Source organism: Artibeus jamaicensis, unplaced genomic scaffold, assembly GCF_021234435.1.
Source record: "Artibeus jamaicensis isolate MK-2021 breed Jamaican fruit bat unplaced genomic scaffold, CSHL_Jam_final scaffold_1964, whole genome shotgun sequence".
Lineage (NCBI taxonomy): Eukaryota > Metazoa > Chordata > Mammalia > Chiroptera > Phyllostomidae > Artibeus > Artibeus jamaicensis.
The window spans coordinates 43,313,936-43,330,926 of record NW_026522030.1 but is presented as its reverse complement, the minus strand read 5'-3'; the positions used below and the strand labels follow the sequence as shown (position 1 = coordinate 43,330,926).

The 16,991-nt window shown below is 36.0% G+C and overlaps 1 protein-coding gene across 9 annotated transcripts in view; it reads right to left on the bottom strand.

Moving 5' to 3' along the window:
- JAK2 (Janus kinase 2) overlaps nt 1-16,991 on the bottom strand; it is a 196,253-nt gene that overhangs the window by 55,968 nt on the left and 123,294 nt on the right. For all 9 annotated transcript variants that reach the window (XM_037143581.2, XM_037143579.2, XM_053656163.1 and 6 more), the window contains 2 exons: nt 3,298-3,421; nt 2,002-2,119 (listed from right to left, as the gene is read on the bottom strand). In XM_037143581.2, coding sequence (XP_036999476.2) covers nt 2,002-2,119; nt 3,298-3,421 — 242 coding nt within the window. The remainder of the gene's footprint in view (nt 1-2,001; nt 2,120-3,297; nt 3,422-16,991) is intronic.

Below are 16,991 nucleotides of genomic sequence, written 5' to 3'. Positions count from 1 at the left end.
TGGATCTGGTGATGATTTCTTGAATATGACACCAAAAGCACAGGTAACAAAAGAAAAAACTGGACTACATAAAAATTAAAAACTATTGCACATCACAGGGTACAATCAACAGAGTGAAAAGTAAACCTATGGAATGAGAGAAAAAAATTGCAAATCATGTATCTGATGATACATGAATTAACATACAGAATTTATAAAGAACACTTAGAGCTTGACAAAAAAACAAAGACAAAAACAACCTGATTTAAAAATGGGCAAAAGATTTGAATAAAAGTTTCCCCAAAGAATACAAATGTCCAGCAAGCTTATGAAAAAATGGTTAACATCACTTATTATTAGGGAAATGTGAATCAAAACTACAAATGCTGGTTTACACCTATCAGAGAGGCTATTATAAAAAATAGAAAGTAAATGTTGGCCAGGATGTGGGGAAATGGAAATGCTGTGTACTGCTCGTAGGAATGTAAAAATGGTGCAACTGCTATGGAAACCAGTATAGCAGTTTCTCAAAACAAGGTCAAAAAAGGAATTACCACTTGATTCAATTAATTCCACTTCTGGATATATATCCAAACAAATTAAAAGCAGAGTCTCAGATATTTGTAAACCCATGTTTACCGCATCGCTATTCATTCATAAGAGCCAAAGGTGGATGCAACTCAAATATACATGAACAGATGAATGGATAAACAAAATGTGGTCCTATGTACAATACAATATTCAGTCTTAAAAAGGAAGGAAATGCTAACACATGCTTAAACATGAATGAACCTTGAAGACCTTATATTAACAGAAATAAGTCAGTCACAAAAATCCCACTTGTATGAGATACCTGGAATAGGCAAATTCATAAACATAAAGCACACAGGTGGCTGTCAGGGGCCAAAGGAGAGGGGAATGGGGAATTGTTTCATGAGAATGAAGTTTCGGTTTAGGAAGATGAAAAACATTCTGATGAACGGTAGTGATGGTTGCACGACAATGTGAATGTATTTAATTAATGCCACTGATCTATCCAGTTAAAGACTCAAAATAGTTAATTTTACTATGTACATTTTACCACAATAAAAAAATGTAGGTTGCTCCCATAGCCTAAAAAAGAACTGTTTCAATTTGTTGCTCACAAACTGAACTAGCCCTACTAGATAGTTGAGAAATCTGAGCCATCAGGATCTGTAGGATTACTTCCTATTAGATTACCAAATTTGATTTAGAACCCCTTAAACTGACACCTTGGGGAATACCAAGACCATATCTTTACCCAAAAGTACTAATATTTTTTCTTTAGTTTCTACTCCTCAGTCTTCTAGCACATAAAAACAAAAGTTATTTAATGATAAAATATTTCAATTACTGTTTAAATCAAGATACATATTTAAAAAGTATTACAAAATGTTCAAATACACTACAAAATTTAACATAACAGTATTGATAACAAATAACTGGAACCCAGCTGTCAAACTAAATATCAGTCACCCTCCCATGAGGAACTACACAAACTATTATAGCTCAATTTTTTTTTATGCAGTTACCTGGTTTCTTTACATTTTACTCCAACTATTTAAGTCTGAAATTGTTCAGAAATTAAAAAATAAAACCTTTTCTAAAGATATTTTACTGTCTTATGTTTCAACTACTCATGTTTATATGAATTATGTTATACAACTCAGTCTAAACTTTTGTGAAATCCTTAAAATAATCTAAAGTACAAGAAGAAGAAAGAAAAAGCAAGAAGGAGGAGGAGGAAGAAAAAGAGGGAAGAGCAGAAGGAGAAGAAAAATCAAATGGCTAATTCAAGGAAAGTTTATAAAATAGATTCTATTGTCCATAAACCATGAGATTAAAAATTAGTGAAAAAGACTTAATTTTATTATCTGCACCTTTTATGCAAAATGGGGCATCAATTTTTTCATATGTGAAGATTTTCCTGTTTCAAGAGATACACTATAAAGCAAGGTATTTATCATTTAACACAAGTACAAGTAGATAATATAATCATACCTGAGCAAAAAGGTAAGACATGACAAAGTCGTCAAGAAGAGGAGCTTCAGCACCTCGAGATATTCCATGCCGATAGGTTCTGTTGCTGCCGTTACAATACCAGTAAGGAAAGTAAAATCTACAAGACAGGTAATACATTCCATCAGCCTTCAAATACATACTTCAAATATAAACATACTGTGTACATCTAACCACTTCCAGCATACTAAAAGGTATTATCCCATAATCAGAAAACACAGCTAACAGTGTTAAATACAAGTTGAGAATAAAAGGAAATCTGGATAAAACCATAATAAAAGTATAGGTAGAAAATACAAGAAACATAGCTGTAAAATCAATACACTCCCTCCCTCCATGCACAGATTGTAGAGACAAAACAGGAAACAGAAAGGTAGAAATATGATTATTATTCATACCTGTATACTGCTAACAATTATGTCATCTCCAAATAATGACTTTTTGTTTCTTTGTTCTCAATTATTAAACTTTTTTCTCCTGTCTTACTGCACTGGTTAGGAACTTGACTAATCCTAAACAAAAGCAGGGACTGTGGCTATCTTTGTTCCTCATTTTAAAGAGACCACTTCAAACATTTTATCTCTTAACAATATTATTTTATACATGTTTTTTATAGATACCCTTTATCATGGTAAGAACATCTCTCTTATGTCTTAGTTAATTAAGGCTCCCTTTACCTTTCTTTTTAAAATTATGAATGAGCCCATGTTCTTTTCCACTGTAACACTGACTCTCTGAAGTGAATGCATCTATTTCATAAGAGCCACAGATCAAACTTCTTTGTTTCATTGAATAGAAAAATACTCCTGTATTTCTCTAAATTAGTATTACATGTTACCATAAATTATTAAGTAAACTAACTTTATAATTTGAGACTGTAATAAACACTGGAAAAATCTTCTCTTCAACTTTAAAATAAGTTATTAAAAAGAAGACATGTGACATTACATTTTATTGCACAAACATTTAATTTCCTGGGAAATGAGCAATATTCCAAACATTTAGGATTTTGTTAGTAAAGCCATACCCATCCTTTTAAAATTTAACTGTAACTATAAGTGGTTGTGTAGCATCTCACCAGAACAGCTTTATTTTCAGAGCATTCTAATCAAAGAACATGTATGGATACTTCCTTTAAAGGAGAAACACAGTCTTAAATGAAGAAAATTAATTATTAATTAGTTCTGGTATTATGTATCTTGCAATTAAAATTCTTTTCGATAACTTCTCCCATTTTGCCCTTTACTATTAAGTGAGTCATGTTATGGAAGAAAGTACCTTATTCTGTAGAGAACACTGTGCCTCGTAGACTCGTCAATATGAAAGACGTGATTGGGCGGATACCAGATCCTTTCTGTCTCACTCATTAAGGCAAACATACTATGATACACTGGTGTGACTCCTAGGAAAGAAGCAGAGAAAGAAATGAGTACAGATAATTGAAAGTACACTTATATACTATCTATAATTTGTAGGGGGTCTGAAAACTCAAAATAAGCATGAATGCAACAGCAGTCAAAATCTTTTTTTCTCTGCATTTTAAAACATGATTGCTGGTACTCTTCTAAGCAGATTTTTTTTTAAATTATTCAATTCTTTTAGTTGTCTCTACAGAAAAATTGATTAAAACCTTTATGTGTTTTAATTGATAATGAGGACATCAAACAACTAAAATATTTAGAAGTCACTGGATATTTTTAAGAGAACAGTGAAAGAGGTTTATTTTTAAATATCAAGTTTTACACAATTCATTAGTAGTTATATTCTCAGCTCTATTTGCACTTAATGAAAAATTTTAATTGTGAACTTAAAATACAAGGATATATGATTTTTTTCAAAGATATTTTTGGATGAACATGAGCAAAAAGTTGAAGGCCACTGAACTTTTAAAAATGCATATAAAGCCTCTAAGCCACACAATTAATATTTTTTATTTCAGCATATTTGTGAATAGAATATTCACACATACACAAACATTTACACATCAATCATGTGGAGATTAAAAACATGTCTCTAAAAATGCCAGAGAATAATCATACCTAGCAGGTCCTCTAGTCATGTTCATTTAGCTCAGGAATGAATACTTTAAAATTTTAAAGCCTGGGTTATCTGGCCAACATGGAGGTGCAGGTAGTTAATGCTTTGCTTCCTTACACAACCAAAAGAAGGATAACAACCAATTTAAAATAAACAAACAAACAAAAAAACCAGAACTGCCAGAAAATCAAACCGTATGGAAGTCTGAAAACCAAGGAGTTAAAAAAGAAACATTCATCTAGACTGGTGCACTGAGACAAAGAAATATAGCCCAAATGGAAGAATAGATCAAAACTCCAGGTAAAGAAGTAATGAAGAGATGGCCAACCTATCAGAGGCAAAGTTCAAAACACTGATAACCAGGATGCTCACAAAAATGGTTGAGTATGGTCACAAAATAAAGGGAGAAGTAAAGGCTATACAAAGTGAAATTAAAAAAACAAATATATATATATATATAACCAGTAGTGAAGGGAAGGAAACCAGGACTTGAATCAATAATTTGGAACAAAAAGGAGAAATAAACTTTCAACCAGAACAGAATGAAGAAACAGGAATTAAAAAAAAAAAATTGAAGAGAGGATTAGGAGCCTCTGGGACAACTTTAAACGTTCCAACATCTGAATGATAGGGGTGCTAGAAGGAGAACAGGAAGAGCAAGAAATTGAAAACTTATTTGAAAAATTATTAAGGATAATTTCCCCAATCTGGCAAAGGAAATAGACAGGAAAGTCCAGTTGGACCCAAGGAGGAACACACCAAGACACATCATAATTAAATTACCTAAGATTAAGGAGGAGAGAGTCTTAAAAGCAGCAAGAGTAGAGAGTTACCTACAAAGGAGTTCCCATAAGACTATCGGTTGACTTCTCAAAAGAAACCTTACAGGCAAGAAGGGGCTGAAAAGAAGTATTCATATTTAAAGTCATGAAAAGCAAGGAGGACCTACATCCAAAATTACTCTATCCAGCAAAGCTGTCATTTAGAATGGAAGGGCAGATAAAATGCTTCCCAGATAAGGTCAAGTTAAAGGAGTTCATCACACCAAGCCCTTATTATATAAAATGTTAAAGTGACTTATCTAAAAAAAAGATCAAACAACTCACAACTATCAACAACTGAACCTAATAGAAAACAAAAACAAAAACAAACTAAGCAAACAATAGAACAGGAAAATAATTACATATAGAAATCACATGGAGGGTTATCAGTGGGGACGGGGAGAGGGAAGAATGGGAGAAAAAGGTACAGGGAATAAGAAGCATAATTGGAAGGTACAAAATAGAAGGAGGTTAAGAATGGTACAGGAAATGGAAAAGCCACAGAACTTATATGTATATGTACATGGACATGAACTAAGGTAGGAGTTGGGGGGAGGAATACTGGAGGGAAGAGGAGTGCAGGGACCAGGGGGAGAAAGGGAAGAAAAAAAGGGACAACTGTAATAGCATACTCAATAAAATATACTTAAAATTAAAAAAATAAAAATAGAAATGCTAAGTCCTCAATTTGAATGAAATAACAAGTACATGAAATTAAAATAATTTATTCTTAATTTTAAAACAATTTTTAATCCCATATATTTGAAGATATAAGCCTCAAAAAAGAATATTTTAAGGCATATCAATTTTACTTGTTCAAAAACTATTTTAAAAGAGAATAGAAAAAATTTTGATATTCACTGATAAATTATTATTTAAAGAAATTATTATCAATTCTTTACTAGTAATAGTGGTATTTTTCCCTCAGGAATAGCTTTTTTATTTTATTTTATACTTTTCCATCACTATTTATACCCGCATGTCTTCTTTGACCTCCACCCACTCCCCTCCCCCTCCCTATGACTACAGTGTTTTGGGTGTCCATGAGTTCTTTCTTTTTAAAGATTTTATTTATTTACTTTTAGAAAGAGGGGAAGGGAGGAAGAAAGAGAGGGAGAAAAACAGCAATGTGCGAGAGATACATGGATTAGTGGCCTCTTGCACTCTCCCAACCAGGAACCTAGGCTGCAACCGGGCATGTGCCCTGACTAGAATCGGACTCCTGACCTTTTGGTTTACAGACCATTACTCAATCCACTGAGTCACACCAACCAAGGGGAGTTCTTTCTCTTTTTATTTCTTTTTTTGCTCAATCCTTCCACTCACCCCTCCCCCCGCCCCACAAAGCTGTCAGCCTGCTCTCTCTCTGAGTCTGTTTCTGTTTTGCTTCTGAGTTCAGTTTGCACATATCAATGAAATAGTACGGTAGTCATCTTTATCTGACTAGCTTATTTCACTTAGCATAATACTCTCTAGGCCCACTCATGCTGTCACAAAGGGTAAAATTTTCTTCTTTTTTTATAGCTGAGTAGTATTTCATTGTGTAAATGTATCATAGCTATTTTATCCATTTATCTACTGGAAGTATTTTTATTTTCATTCTTTTTCACTATAGGTAAAATGACACCAACTTCACATATAGACAAAAATTCTTAATTTGTAGATGATAAGTTATTAAAATTGCCTAGTTGTAGAAATGTAATAATTTTGGTAAGTTACATACAAAAAGCTTACTCAGTAAAAACTTTCAAACTATCTCTGTGTTCATTTTTGTATTTATAAATACTGCTAAATATCTCACAGGTCACAGGAGAAATTATTGCTAAAATTAAAAAGCATTTTTATGCTTCATGATCATAAAGTGATCATTAATACCATGTGTTAAAAACTATAAATATAACTAAACTGATACTCAAGAGGAAAATAGTTCTGATCTGATTACATTAGAAAATAACAGATTGATGTAAGTTATCTAAATCAAGATGTTAGCAAACAACTGAGTAATCCCAAAGACAGCTGACACGATATGATACAACAGAACTTACAACACAAGAAATAAAAATTTAATAAAGAGAATTAACAAGATAAAAGCTGATTATTTGCAATGACTAAGTAAACCAGCCTTTGTCAACTATGATAAAAAAGAAGGCACAGATAAACACTAAGAACTTTTTAAAGTATAAATTATGAAGACAAAGAGAATGCTAGAATAAATTATGCCAATAAATCTGAAAATGCAGTCGAATAAATAATATATAACTAAATTAAAATATATAACTTTAAAATGGATTTAATAAAATATTTCAAAAGAACTACAATCATTAAAGAAATAATCTATCCATTTTTTTTAATGAAGGAGAAGAAAGGAGAGGGAAGAAGGAAAAGAGAAATAAGAATCAGAAAGGAAGGAATACCACCATCAGGTCCAGAAGAAATTTATATGAGTTCAACCAATCCTATCTTATTACAGAGAATAAAAAGGAGAGAACAGAGAAATTGACACATATTGCTAGTTTAGGGTGATCATGACACCAAAACCAGACAAAGACATCATAAAATGATAATGTCGCTTAACCAAAATAGATACTAGAAATCCTAAACTAAATATTAGCAAACCAAATTCTGCAATGTTTCTTTTTTAAAAGTTAACAAAGTTCATTCATCCTAAGATTCCAAGACAGCTAAATTAGAAAAATCTATTAATGTAGTGTAACATAATTACATGAGAAAAATCTGGAGTAAAATGGTAAAATGGCAAAATCACAGACTTGAAAAGTTGGGTGGAGAGTACACTGATATGTATCATATTTTTCTAAACAAAGTATTACTTAAAGTATTTGATAATAAGAAATCAAAGTCAGAAAGGTAAAATAATAAAGTAAAAATGGAAATAAGTTATTCACAGTGGAGCAAATCTACTGACTAATAAAAAGTAAAGGAATGTTGAGACCTAGTATTGAAGGAAATGCAAATTAAAATTATGTGACATCACTGTATACCCATTCACCTAGCAAAAATGTAAGAGGGATAACATTTAGTACTGATTTAATTGTGGTAAAATGGTACTATTACATAACTGCTAGAAATATAAACTGGTAGAGCTTCTGTGAAGGCAAGATTGATATAATTTTGAGGGATCAATGTCACTAAAAAATTTTGAAAACCTTTAAACCTAGCATTCTCTCCTATGTACTCCTAAAAGCAGAGTACATTAATAAGAAAATCAAAAGAAAATGTAAATCCAACAACAGAAGATAAAAAATTGTGGTAGTATAATCCATGCCATGGACTGTTATAAAATTAAATGAAAGAATGAGTTAGTGCAAATGTAGTTGGCTTAAATAGATTTTTCACAATATATGTATTCACAGGAAAAGTAAGAAGCACACAAGGGTATATAATATGATTCCATTTTATAAAACAATAGCCTCAACATCCTAATGACTGTGGGTATGGGAGGGAATGAGACAGTGTATTTATATGTGATTATTTGATCATGGAGAAAACTATAAAAGTATTCACAAGAGATTACCACCCTAATTAAGAGGTTGGAACTAAGAAAAATGAAGGTCCAACTACAGTGGAGAAAAAGTTTTTTCAAAAAATTTACTAAATAAAAACAGTAAGCCCTCATGTCAAAAAGAAAGAAAAGTTAAAGAGGAAAAAAAGAGACTAATCAATTCCAAAATAAGGGTTTACCATGTAAATCATCTTAAAACTATAGAAAATTATGGTTTGTCATTCTCTAAACTTTAAAATAACAGTAAGATGCCTTGGCAGGTGTGGCTCAGTTGGTTGGAGCATTGTCCTATAAACCAAAAGATGAAGGGTTCAATTCCAGGTCAGAGCCCATTCTAGGTTAAGGGTTCAAGCACCCTACTGGGAGTGTATGAGAGGCAGCCAATGGATGTTTCTCACATAATGCTTCTCACACTCTCTCCCTCCCTTTCCCCTTCTCTCTAAAATCAATAAGCATGCCCTTGGATGAGGATAAAAAATAAAATAAAGGAACAAAGTCAACAGCAAATGTCATTCAAATATTTTGAAAAACAGTTATTTTACTGGAATACTATATTGAGCTACATGAATTCTGCACTGAAAAAGAATTTAAAATTTTAAATAACATCATCTAGTCAACTAGCTAGCATCACAATCCATACCTGTGTCTTGCACATACTACTTTTTTTTTTTAACCTAGAAGGTACTACCTCTCTTCTCTGTGCAAAATATTTCACATAATCCAGTGTTCTAGGTACATAAGAGACACAGAAGGTGGTGAAACTGCCCAGAAAGGGGCTGTAAAAGACCTTTTGAGATTATCTTGAAAAGAGAAAAATACTAGGAAGAGAACCTTAATTAACAAAGAGATAACATTCAGTTTAAATGTAATCATACAAATCAAATTACACAGGGTCTCACACAAATAATGCCCCTATTTTACCACAAAATCATAAGCATGTAATTCTGTAACATAATAATACCACATTCAAGCACACCATATGACATTTTAAGAGAAATGTTCAAATTAAAACTATAAATTATTATACCCATAGTATTACCCTACCAACCACACTCAACCAGACCTTACTTCCGCCAGACCCTGTATATGTAACCATTATTCTTAGCATGTGTTGATAGGGATATTTTTAGAACAAGACAGTGTCATGATTTTCAAACAACAGCGTAACTACACAAAACAGGAAAAGTGAACTTATAATATGGATCATCAGGATTTTTTAAAAATGAAGAATAATGATTTCTTAACATAATAACAAAGACTCTATTAGTTATAAGTATCAACATATGAATGTATCCATATAAATTGGCAGAGAGGGGTCAGGAAAAGGGGGTACACAGCAAAAGAAAATTGTTAGGTTGGTCCTGCAATAACAGAAGACAATGTTTATAGTCATGTTTAGTCATACTGGTACTTTATTTCAAAATGGAAATTGTATATTAATACTTTTTCTTTTTTCATTTTGATTGGGTTGATCTAGAAAGGAAGCAAAGGCAGTGACCCTGTATTTGAGATACACATTGTATTAAAAAAATAGGATCTTAAAAGAAATTTCTGCCATTTTAACTCCCTTTTCTCCCCCTATACACCAAGTGCAAATTATTTTTATTTTTATTTATTAAAATCACATAGATGTGTTTCTTCTCTTCCAAGTTGTTACCAGATTTGTGGTGTAGTTTCATGTCATTCTAGAGCGAGATCATCACTCCACTAATATTAACAGAGTACCTATGCTATAATAAGCACAAGTTGGGTATGGGAATGAAAAATAGTGCCTAACTTTAAAGATCTCACAGTGTAGTAGATGGCGCAGAGAAGTCTTTGGAGAATTGTAATTCAACAGGATCAGTATAATGATAGTGAAGACCACAAGAAAACACAAAGAAGTACAGGGGAGTGGTGACAAGATTCTTGCCTGGATCAAATTTTAGTCAAATTCCCCTAAACACTATCCCAACAAGTCTCATGAGTACTTCCTTGCAGAATTCAGTTTTAGCAAGAATCCTGCTAAGTCCTTTTAGCAAGAATTCCCCACCTTTGATATATCATCAAACTCCTTTTCCCTACTATCTCCCAGGTGATAATCTGATCACTTTGGCCTGCCTTAAGCAAGAATCCTGTTAGGTTGGCTCCGCAGGCAACCACTAACAGAATAACATGAAAAACTGGGGGTGAGGAAGGAAGATGGCGACCAAGTAGGACAGAGCGTATTCCAGCTCCCATACACGTGGGTGAAAATCCTGGCAGAACTACTTGAGAAACAACACAATCAACTAACAGATCCACAGCATTTATGAAATTGGGGAAGCAGCGATTGTAACGGACACTTAGGGTCCAGTCAGCGGCAGGTCAGTGACTAGCGGGGAGTTGAGTGGAGACGTGAGTCGCGACCCAGCCAGCGCCTGGCGGTGGGCACTCCAGTGCTGCCGCCTTGCGGCGGGCCTGGGACCGGCGCCAGAAGAGCCGTCCACGGGAGCTGGAACTCAGCGGACCTGAGGCTGGCGCTGGAGGCGTCATCTACAGGAGCCGGGACTCTCGTGGCCCCGGTGCTGCCTCCGGTGCTGCCTTTGCCGCCGCCGTGGCGGGCCCGGGACTGGCGCCCCAGGAGTCATCTACAGGAGCCTGGACTCAGCGGCCCTAGTGTTGCTGCTCTCGCGGCGGACCTGGGGCTGGGGCTGGCACTGGAGGAGTCATCCACGGAAGCCCGGACTTGGTGGCCCAGTGCTGCGGCCACCTCAGCGGGCCTGGGACCAGTGCCGGAGGAGTCATCTACGGGAGCCCAGACACTCAGCGGAGGTAGGTGACCAGCATGGGTGAGCAGCTTTCTCTCTCCCCATCTGGGCAGCGCCAGGCAGAGGCCTGTTTGCTTGAGTTTACAGACAGAAACAAGAACAAAGGGCCGAGTCCGTCTTCGGACTCTGTGGTCATCAGCCCAGAAGAATCGAGAGGTGCGTTGTTGTCACCCGTCTGGCTGGGGACTGGGCTGGGCTGAGAGGCAGGCTGTTGGGAGAGGGTTTTTTTTTTTAAAGTGGACTGAGGTGCTCTCCTGGGACGGCTTGGCTTGCGTCCCACCCAGCCTGGCAGAGAGGAAATACCGAGCCAGAGACCAAGGGGCCCAGGGAGCCTGGTGGGTGCGCTGGCGCCCGCATCCCAGTCTGGTAGCCTAGCTGGCTTGCTCTGACAACCCAGCCCACAGAGAGGTCCTGCTTCAACCAGAAAAACCGGTTTGGACAGTTTAAAACCAACAAGGGAAGTTTTTTTTTTTGTTTGTTTTGTTTTGGGGGGGGGTTTGTTTGGGGTTTTGTTTTTGGGGTTTTTGGGGTTTTTTTTTTAGTAATCTTATAGATTTTTAATTTTACTATTGCTTTATCTTTTAATAGTTCGATCCTCTTCTTTCTTTTTTTCGTTTTAGTCCTCCTTCTCTTCTTCCCAAACTTATCACTTTCTCCTCCCTTCTCCTGCCTTTTTTTGGTGTTGTTTTGTTTGTTTGTTGCTTCGTTTTCTTTTACCCACAAGAGACACAAACTGGGAACTGCGAAAAGACCACAGTGGAACCCAAGGAGAGGGCATAGCAACAATAGAGACAGAGAGACAAAGTTCACTTTGCTGTAGCAGAGAAGCCACAAGTTGCTGCATACTTGTATTTATTTTTTCATCACTCTCGCTTCTTTTATATTCTAATAGTATTTTTGTATTCCTCCTCCTTCTGTATAGGCTTCTTAGTCTTGGCTGGTTTTATTGTATTATTAGACAGGTTTCCTCTATTCTTTCCTCCACAATATATTTCTAATTTTCTATACCTCACACCTCTTGTTTTCCTTTAGCATACTACCCGAAGTGCTACACCCCCTATTCAAACAGATCTTATAGGGTTGGTCATACAATTGCTGCTCTAATACTACTGTAGATAAGAGCTGTTCTATATAACTGTAAATACTTCACAACAAATCTACCAGAATTTAGCCCACTTTACAAGTTCCTGAATTCTATTACTGGAGTAAATAACTACTTGATTACACCCTACACCTATTTACTATTCCTTACTCTCACCTTACCTCAAAATCTGACCGTCTGCAACCTCACTGCTTTCTCGTTCCAACTCTCAAGCCTTCCCTCCCCAACGAAAGGCTTATCTTTTGTCCATCCTTTCGTAAAAGTGGCAAGTTGAGTTGAAGATTACGGTTAACACTATATATAGCCTTAAGATCATCTAGCTCCTCTCTACCGGCTGTGACTGTAAATATCATAAAATACTCTTCTGCTGTCATAAACCATTTTGTCTCCCCCTCCAACCGATCACACACACGAAAAAAGGAGTAGGTGGAAACGGAGAACATCAAGATACCTGCAGGAGTCTGCACCACTGAAATTCACAGGTATTATACCACACCATAAACCCAGGGAGTCAGAACAGATCAATTTTAGAAGCTGAGGCTAACAAGAAGAGTCTCACAAACAATGGGAAGACAAAGAAACAACCCCCAAATGAAAGAAAAAGCAGAAGCTTCAGAAACAATGTTAGATGAAATAGAGGCTAATCAACTATCAGATACTGAATCCAAAGCACTGGTTATCAGGAAGTTCAAAGAGCTCACAATGAGCTACCAGAAACTACAGGGGAGCTATAGTGATCTCACCGCAAACTATTATCAACATGAAAAAGGAAATAGACACTATCAGCAAGGGACAAGAGGAAATGTAGAATACGATTTCTGAATTGAAGAACACAGTAGAAAGTTTCAAAAGTAGATTGATGAGGCGGAGGATTGGATTAGCGAGTTGGAGGACAAAGTAGAAAACATCTCACAGAAAGAGCAAGAAAATGAAAAGAGGCTCAGAAAGAATGAAGAGGGATTAAGAGAACTGCAAGACAATATGAAATGTAATAATATCCGAATAGGAATACCAGAAAGAGAAGAAGAAGAACAAGGGACAGAAAACTTATTTGAAAGAGTAATGAGAGAAAATTTCCCTAATTTAATAAGAGAAAGTCACACAAATCCAGGAATCACAGAGAGTCCCAATCAAGAGGAACCCAAAGAGGCCCACTTCAAGACACATCCTCATTAAAATGGCAAAATTCCAAGACAAAGAGAGAATCTTAAAGGCAGCAAGGGAGAAAAAAGAAGTAACATACAAGGGAACCCCAATAAGGTTAGCTACTGACTTCTCAATGGAAACACTCCAAGCAAGAAGAGAAGGGCAAGAAATATTCCAAGTAATGAGAACCAGAGGCCTACAACCAAGGCTCTCAATCAAGATAGATGGCCAAATAAAGAGCTTCCAAGACAAAAGAAGTCTAAAAGAATATGCCTCCACCAAACCAGTCCTACAAAAAATAGGAAAAGGACTGCTTTAAGGAAAGGAAGGAAAAAAGAGAAACAGGAACACAGATACAAAAATGGCAATGAATAAGTACCTATCAATAATAACCTTAAACGTAAATGGATTAAATGCTCCAATCAAAAGACATAGAATAGCTGAATGGATTAGAAAGCATGACCCACACATATGCTGCCTACAAGAGACCCACCTCAGGATAAAAGACCTACACAGACTAAAAGTGAAGGGCTGAAAACAAATTTTCCAAGCAAATGGAAAGGAAAAGAAAGCTAGGGTAGCAATTCTCATATCAGACAAAATAGACTTAAAAAAAAGGGCCATAAAGAGAGTTCCAGAAAGTCACTTCATAATACTTGAGGGAAGAATCCACCAAGAAGACAAAATCATTTTAAATATATATGCACCCAACATAGGAGCACCCGAATATATAAAGAAAATCTTAGAAGACTTCAAGAACGATATTGACAGCAACACAATTATGGTTGGGGATTTTAACACCCCACTGTCAAAAATGGACACATCTTCCAAACAAAATATCAACAAAGATATTGTGGCATTGAACAGTGCCCTAGATGAAATGGACTTAACTGATATATATAGAGCCCTTCATTCCAAAGAAGCTAAATACACATTCTTTTCAAATGCACATGGAACATTCTCAAAGATAGACCACATGATAGGACACAAAACGAGCCTTAACAAATTCAAGAAAACTGAAATCATACCAAGCATTTTCTCTGACCACAAAGGGACTAAAACTAGAAAATAGCCTCAAGGAAAAAACTCAGAAACACTCAAGCTCATGGAGATTGAATAGCATGCTATTAGACAATGAATGGGTTAAGAATGAGATCAAGGAAGAAATCAGAAAGTTTCTGGAAACAAATCAAAACTCACAACAACCCAAAACTTATGGGACACAGCGAAGACAGTCCTGAGAGAGAAGTTTATAGCAATACAGGCCTACCTAACAAAGATAGAAACATTTCAAACAAACCACCTAACCCTATGCCTGCAAGAATTCGAGGAACAACAACAAAGACAGCCCAGAGCAAGTAGAAGGAAGGAAATAACCAAGATCAGAGCAGAACTAAATGGCATAGAGACTAAAAGTACAATTCTAAGGATCAATGAATCCAAGAGTTGGTTCTTTGAAAAGATGAACAAAATAGACAAGCCCTTAAGTAGTCTCATCAAGAAAAGAAGAGAGAGGACACAAAGAAACAGAATCAGAAATGAAAGAGGAGAGATTACAACTGATACCACAGAAATAGAAGGGATTGTAAGAAATTACTATTAAGAACTGTATGCCGAGAAATTTGAAAACCTAGGGGTAATGGACAAATTTCTAGAAAAATATAATCTTCCAAAACTCAGTGAAAAAGAAGCAGAAAACCTGAACAGACCAATAACAGCAAATGAAATTGAAGCAGTAATCAAAAAACTCCCGTCACACAAAAGCCCTGGACCAGATGGTTTCACAGGAGAATTCTAAAAAGCATTTAAGAAATGAATAAAAATGGACCTGCCTTTTGACCCAGCAATTCCACTGCTAGGACTATATCCTAAGTATCCTAAAACATCAATTTCAAAGAACCTGTGCACCACAATGTTCACAGAAGCACAATTTACAATAGCCAAGAGTTGGAAGCAACCAAGGTGCCTGTCAGTAAATGAATGGATCAAAAAATTGTGGTACATATATACAATGGAATTCTGTGCAGCAGAGAGAAAGAAGGAACTACTACCCTTTGCAACAACATGGATGGAACTGGAAAGCATTATGCTGAGTGAAATAAGCCAGGTGTTGAAAAACAAATACCATATGATCTCACCTTTAACAGGAAACTAAACAACAAAACAAGCAAGCAAAATAAAAACAAAGACAGAGAACTAGAGAACAAGGGGACAGCGACCAGAGGGGAGAGGGGAGGGAATTTAAGGGGAAAAAATGGGAGGGATTTAGAGGAACAAATATAAAGGACACAGGGACAATAACTAAGGGGGGTGGAAATGGGAGGGAGGTGGGGAGCACAGGGTGGGGTGTGCTCGGATGGGAGAAATAGACAAAAAACCGTACTTGAAAAATAACTAAATAAAAATTTTAAAATTATTCAAAACATTAAAAATGCTAGTTCTTACTCTAAATAGGCAGGTTTAAAAAAACAATCCTACCCTCTATGGTACATTCACAGAATGGAATTCTATGCAGCAGAAAGAAAGGATTTCCTATCCTTTGTAACAGCATGGATAGAATGGAAAAGCATTATGCTAAGTGAAATAAGCCAGGTGGCGAAAGACAAATACCATATGATCTCACCTTTAACAGGAACCTAATCAACAAAACAAACAAACAAGCAAAATATAACCAAAGACACTGAAATTGAGAACAGGCTGACAGTGACCAGAGGGGAAAGGGGAGAGAATTTAGGGGAAAAGGGGAAGAAGGGTTTATAGGAACAAATATAAAGGACACACGGACAAAAACTAGGGGGGGTGGAAAAGGGAAGGAGATGGAGAGGGCTGTGGGGGTGGGCTGGGATAGGAGTAAAAGACAGAAAACTGTACTTGAACAACAATTAAATTAAAAAAAAAAATCATACCCTGATGAGACCTTGGTTGTTTTTCTCACATCAAAGTAGAGTTGCCAATGGTTCCCAATATCATTGGAAAGGTATAACCTTTCTTTACTCTCTTTCCACAACAGAGGTAACCCATTTATTCACTTGTCAAATGATTCTGGGTTAAATGGCTCAACTAGGTGCTGGCTTGGCTGAACCATCTCATGACTGGTCACAATTTTCAATGTTGAAGATTAGGGCCCTGAAAACTCTACTTCCAAAACTGCCAGAACTGCCTTTCATGGTCTGTTCACAAGGTAGGCTTTTTCTAGCATGTACCTCAAAACTCTTTCATTACCCATTACCCAATTACAAAGCCACATTCACATTTTTAGGTATTTGTTACAGCATCCCCCCACATCTCAGTACCAATCATTGTCTTAGTCCATTTGGCATGCTGTAACAAAAATACCATAGACTAAGTAGCTGCTAACAACAGAAGTTTCTCACAGTTCTGGAGGTTAGAAAGAACAAAATTAAGGTGCTGGCAGTTTCAGTGTCTAATGAGGATTTGCTCCTGCTTCGTAGATGATTCATTTTCTGATTCATCTTCTTACTATGTCTTCACATGGCAGAAGTAGCAAAGAAGTTCTCTGGGGTCTCTTTTATAAGGGCACTAATCCCACTGATGAG